The sequence below is a fragment of the Phytophthora parasitica genome, assembly GCF_000247585.1.
Source record: "Phytophthora parasitica INRA-310 unplaced genomic scaffold supercont2.31, whole genome shotgun sequence".
Taxonomy (NCBI): domain Eukaryota; phylum Oomycota; class Peronosporomycetes; order Peronosporales; family Peronosporaceae; genus Phytophthora; species Phytophthora nicotianae.
Window position 1 is genome coordinate 152,886 of NW_008649017.1, and position 6,095 is coordinate 158,980.

A 6,095-nucleotide genomic window follows, 5' to 3' on the forward strand; every position below is an offset into this window, starting at 1 on the left:
TAGAGCACCTAGTGTTCACTAGTTGCCTTTCTTGACCATCACTCTTCATATCAGAGGGTGGCGTCTCATCATGGGTGGCGTCTCATCATGGCTACACGCTGCTTAGCGTGAGCTTCACTACAGGAGCGATTTCTAACACTGAACCTCCAGGCGGCGCTGGGCCAGCCAACACTGTGTCGAGCCTTTCCAACACCAAGTGTGTCAATAGAAGACTACGTGCTATTTTCGTGGCTTCAGGTATACCCAGTGTGCGTTGAGGAAGATATCCTATTGCTATTGTCATTGGCGCCAGGCTGTATTGGTACAATAGGCAACACGACTTGTCGGCCCACAGCTGCCGCCATGTTGTTACTGCCTTGCCGATGTCACGGTCGTGATGAAGGACAGAGTAGGCTTGCTCGCTATCGATCAGGCTGCGCTTCCTGCTCGACGGCTTTGGGAAACGTTGGGCAACGAGGTTTACGCCGCTGACAGCTAACCCGTTGTAAGCGTGTTGTCAGAGGCCCAAGCACTTCGACGTGTTTATCAAGCACAGAGCAGGCATTTCAGTGGAGATGTACATGAACCGATAGAAATCCCGCCTCTAGCATTGGCGTTTAACGAAGCGGTCTAGTTCTTTCAGTTTCCTTACGTCACGATTAACCGCGAGAACCTTAACAAGCTTCCTCGGCTGATCGGCTGTGCACGCCCAAACTTTATCAACCTCCTACGCATATAATGGAACTACCGTTTTTATTGACGGTACGCTTCGCAGTGCCCCTGCAGGCTATAAGCCGTGCGTAGTATTCATGGTACCTGACAGAGCTTCTGGGCCGTTTGTGCCTTTGTGCTACGTGTTGAGCATGGGGATGTTTTCGGGGACAGGATACATTTTGTAGTGCAAAGTAAAGGCCAGCAACTAGAGGCCGCCGAAGTTATGTGCGACTTCAAGAGTGCTCGGATTGACGATGTTCAGTCTCTATTTTCTACAATCGTCCTCCGTTGCCTATTTCATCTAAAGCAGGTTCTTAGACGAGCTATGAAGCGGTTTCTGATTCCGCAGAAGGAATGCTGTACTGCTCTCACCCGCGGTGCCGCTGATGGGCTTGTCGTTGTTGACCATTGCTTAACGAGGCGTACTACCAAGTGAGTGTAGTGTGGTATTCGCCTGCGTTGCGGCGTGGACGAGGTTTCCTACTTCAAAGTGAAATGGTGAGCGCTCTGGGGCCATTTTTAGCTTATGTGACAGGAAACATACGACTTGAGCGTATGGAATGTTGCCGGCCTAACAACGAGCTTATTTCACGGACAAATAACCCTTCAGAGAGGTTAAGATGGAGCTCAACAGCCATTTCCCTAAGCATCGCCATAGAGTCGCGTGTTTCCTAAGTGTCATCAAGACAGTGTAGGCGCAGTATGTTTAGCGTCTTGCTGGTATTTCGCGCGGGTGGGCACATCGCTTACCACGCAAGCTCATACAGCTACGGGCACCCACAGATACCGGATGACATTACTGATGACACTGAGGGCGAGGAACCTGCGGTAGTAGAGCCGTCAAACCACTCTTCAGAAGCGGGTGACGGACTAGGCGAGATGAATCAGGAAGAGAAATAACGAGTAGGTAGCTTCGTGGTAGCGAATCCTAACTGGTAGAGATTTGTACACGTTGGTAAACCAAAACGAGTTACCTGATCACCAATAGATTAAGCATGTCTGATCCAATAACTGATCTGTACCGTACATGACCCCAATTGGATGTAACCGTGTCCAGATCCTAGTAAATTTCTCTTTGCTGACCTATTTGAAATATTTTTCATTTGACAAAGGTGGCACTTGTGTAACAAACCCCTCTAATTAGGAGTGTTGGTCGGGACGTTCAGTTCGATTATATGCTACTGCAGTATCTAATTCTGGGTAGAATCGGGCGTTGCTCCTGAGGTTACCCAAAACTGTGAATACAAACTGAAATCGAGGAGAATGAGCGAGCAGTGATACGGACTAGATTAACTCAACAATCTATCAACACTAAACGGAAATACGTTGGTTACCACACAGAGTTTGTGGTTGGCGACCGGAACGCAATATCTGCGATCGTGACACAGTAACAAAAGGAAAACAACAATTTTTTTCTTCTTTTTACCGAGGTATTAGGTAGAAAATCGAAGCAAAACAGTGAGAAGTTCGTTAGGGGGTCTACGAAAAATGGTACGTGGTAGATGTTGATCGGCATTTCGGGGGCGAGGCTATCCTTCCCTTCCTCAACTTTTTCAATACTGTCACCAGATAAAGCAAATTTGTGTCCTTCTCGTCCGAGTTTGGGAGGACACGAAGCTGTGTATTTGACAATTACGGTAATAAACACTCCCTTGTCAACTTGACCGCAATGTGCTTGCTGAGTCCACACGCCGCATCAACGGCGGACCCCTGGACGCACCGACACCGGTTGGTGTGACTCGACGCCACGAAGCTTCCTGATAACCACCTGGTTTAACTCCTAACTGTCTACGTTTTAGAGATGTCAACGTTGTTGAAAACAGATGTATTCAACGTAAACGTTATGAATTGATATGCTATGCTTTTGAAACAAATACTGAACCTACCCTGAACATAATCTTTGAGTTTGTATGCATGGAATGAGCTCATGCAGTCGCTGCTCCTGCCCTACTCGGTCAGTGTTTGTTTTTGGCGATACAGACCAAGTCTCGAATCATACCGGTCGACAACATGGTTCACACTGTTTGCAGATTTGCGATCTCAAGAACTGCCTTTACCACCAAACAGATCTGACTTTTCCAGCTCGTTGCGGACCATCCTTAGAAAGGGATACACCATTACTAGTGTCGGGTAATTCTCGCCACTAAGTTTTCTCGTTGCTAACGCAAACGGCGCAAGCAGCTCCAACAAGCCGTCAATAGCTAACCATTCCTTCGATTTTGGACGAGTCAATCGTAGCCGTGGAAACTCCTTCTTGACTTCAGGACGAGCCACGTGAACGAAAAACTTATCTACTGCCTTCTCAAGCTGCAAAAGGCGAATAAGCATATCGTTTGTACTGCTCCATCTTGTAGGGCAATTCACAACGGTTGATAACGGGACAGTTACTCACAGGTCCTCTTTCTGAATCATCATCAGCCGATTTCCTCCAGCCTGCGACTTGTGAAAGTAGACTGTAAATGAACGAAAAATGCCCGACCGTTTTTCTAGTTTTGGCCACTGCATCACGTTCAGTCGCTGTCAGTTCGTCACTTACGAGTTGACCGACCTAGTCGATAGCAGGTCTTCAACTGCTGCCGCCTCAGCTTGCTCTTCCCCCAATGATGTTGTCTCTCAGTTCGGTTCGATGGGAAACGTGGAGCTTGATGCCACCAAGATTATTTACAACAAACTTCAGGTACTGCCGAAATCTTTCGTCTTCTACGAGGGCCATAGGTCGCTGGGACCGCACGAGCCAAATGGCTAGCCAGTCGTTGGTCCTCCGAGCTAAGCGCCTTAACCTTGAATCTGAACTGGAAGAGTCTCTCTTGTTTCCGCGGGGCTTCTTTTTATCTTTGTACCTGGAGTACTCCTGTATTTTGTGTTGATAATACGTTTCTACATGCTGCATCTCACCAGTTGTCTGTCCAATCGTCTACGGTAGCGCATAGCAGCATTCCAGACAAAACGAGGATTCAGCATGGCGGGATAGCAACGCTTCTTCTTTGATCTGGGAATACGCTGGATCCCCCTCTAAGCATGCTACGTGCCAGATTTCAGGCTGATGAGTTTTCTTCATACGATAGAGAGAATTCCCAGTGGCCTCACTCTCTTGCGCGGCTCCGGTTTGGGTTCTTCTCCTGTCATCGTGTTCGTAGTTATGAACGATTGTGCGCGTGGGAACTGTTGTAGATCGGTTGAGCGCAGGTTTACGAAACATGATCCTTCAACCACAACGGTTGGATTCAAGCTCTGTTTAGAAACCTGCTAAAGTCAAATGTTGACATCTCTACTACGTTTGCCACGATGCAACGCGAGAACGGATACGATCCATACATGAATTACTGAAGAATAATATATGTATATAGAAATTATAATGTCAGATAAGTCCAAAGTACATGTAACTGGTCTGGCCTGATGCAAGTACGAAGGAAACGCATCTCTATATATGTACATGCTCCAGCATGACAGTCTGAACGGGGTAGATGCAGACGAGAGCACACAGGAATCTTATTCACCACTCCCGTATGTTGTGTAGAAAACCCGACATGGTTCGTAGTTGGGTGGAGATTACAGCTGCATGTCGTCCCTTCAAAGGAGCAACGTCAACGTGCCTCGGATCTACCATGCGCTCGTGGCGCAAGCTTCGTGCTGCGAAATATCCACCGTCTCGCCAGTGCTGATTTTATAGTGATCTGTACAAGTCGCGACCGTGAATAATGGCATCATCAGGCCAACGTAAACGGAGTTGATCGCAGCGTTCCGATTCACAACCAGTTTGACCGTCCGAGAGCGATGGATCACCGTGTAGCTTACATCGGTGAAGGTCTCATTGACCCGAACGGGCTTCATAGCCTGGCCAACCTCGGAGATATCCACATCGACCAGAACTCTCCTCAACAGCGTCGGGAGGTTCTGGATGATCTGGCAATCGACATTAGTGAAATGTACCTTGACGATATCTACAAGGAAGATATAGACGGAGCCGACGAGGATAAAGCGGCAGAACAGATTCAGCATCCCTTGGCTGAGGTTTCGACCAATAGTCACGAGGTTGGACACAAAGAACGAGTCCCTATGAAAAACGAATTGGCTTGGCGTAATGTAAGGCAGCTTTTGGTAGAAGAAAAAGAGTAGGCCTCGACGCACAAGCGACGATATGCCAAGGACACCAGTCGATCCGTCGAACGTCTGCTGTTCGCAGTGAATCGAGTGATGACAAGAGCCGCAATACCGTCAACCAGCTGGATTCCATGGCGCCCTATAACCGGCAGCCACCGCAGCCAACCCAACTCTTCTCCCTCAACAACAACAGATCACGGCCGGATGTGGAAGTACGGCCACCACAGACATTCGCAAGTAAACTCGCCCAATTCGTGGGAGCAGGGAGTATATCCGACAACGAAGTACCAGCTCGAAATTAGCGTGTTCTTTATCAGGATACAGCGGGAAGACTCCTACCCGATGGCAGCAATTGGCCACGTTAGACCAAGTAACCAAAACCTATCAGAGGATGAAGCTGTCAGATGAGACTATGGCTCGAGTTTCAAAGCATTTGATCTCCATAGCCCAGGTCGTGCGTGAGGACATGGGTGCCAACCCGAGCGGAGACCGTCGACTATCGAGCACACGGGCGTCGAACGACTCGAATGACTCACTTGACATGTATTAAGGAGTAGATATACCACCCGCCCACCCCCAAGCGGACGTGGCTTCAACCGTTTAAGATTCCTTTTAAACTTTCTCTTCCGGTCACGTTCTATTATCTGTGGCTAAGTCAATGGGCTTGCTGACTTTTACAGCCGGGTTTTCCATCGTAGATATAGTTTTTCGAGTTTCACCTTTGAATTTCATAATTCGACCGAGGAAAAAATATCTTGCTGCGACACTGGATGATGTGGAATTAAGTCTTGTGAGAAGACGGCATCCTGTAGAATAACCTTGCGAAGATATTGAAGTAATTCTAGAAAACCTCCAACGGCGATGGACTGTTCAGCTTTACAGTCGTTAATTGCATCTTGCCACTTCTCAACCTGAGGAAAGATCTACACACAGTAGGCGAGTACGGTGTCTGTCTGTCTGAATGTCCGTGTGTTCAACGTCTAAGCGCATAAACCTATGGAGTTGCGTTGGCTTTATAACTCCTTTACATGCAATATCGCTTATCACTTAACCTACACCTACCTTCTAGAATTCTATTAGGAATGCGTAAATTACAAATATAGCATATTTACTAATGCGATGCGACATTGCTATTGGTCAATTTGAATTCTATAATTCTTTCATTCTCAAAAGGAAACGACGTCGGCAGCGACAGAGCTCATTACGCGAATTGCGCGGCAGCTAACAAGGATAGGAGCGATCGATCGGCGCAACCAGCGCGGGAATACATTGTAAGTATACATATAAATATAATACATATG

General features: G+C 47.6%; 2 protein-coding genes across 2 annotated transcripts; one reads left to right on the top strand and one right to left on the bottom strand.

The window, feature by feature from the left end:
• Window positions 1-994: 994 nt before the first annotated feature.
• On the bottom strand, window positions 995-1,102 carry PPTG_23144 (hypothetical protein; the record flags this gene model as incomplete). The annotated part of the gene is made up of 1 exon (XM_008908682.1): window positions 995-1,102. One exon carries the CDS (start codon window positions 1,100-1,102, stop codon window positions 995-997), a length of 108 nt encoding a protein of 35 aa, XP_008906930.1.
• Window positions 1,103-4,467: 3,365 nt separating this feature from the next.
• On the top strand, window positions 4,468-5,096 carry PPTG_12989 (hypothetical protein; the record flags this gene model as incomplete). Its single annotated transcript, XM_008908683.1, has 2 exons — window positions 4,468-4,725; window positions 4,782-5,096. The coding sequence occupies 2 exons, from the start codon at window positions 4,468-4,470 to the stop codon at window positions 5,094-5,096; spliced, it is 573 nt and encodes a 190-aa protein (XP_008906931.1).
• Window positions 5,097-6,095: the final 999 nt, after the last annotated feature.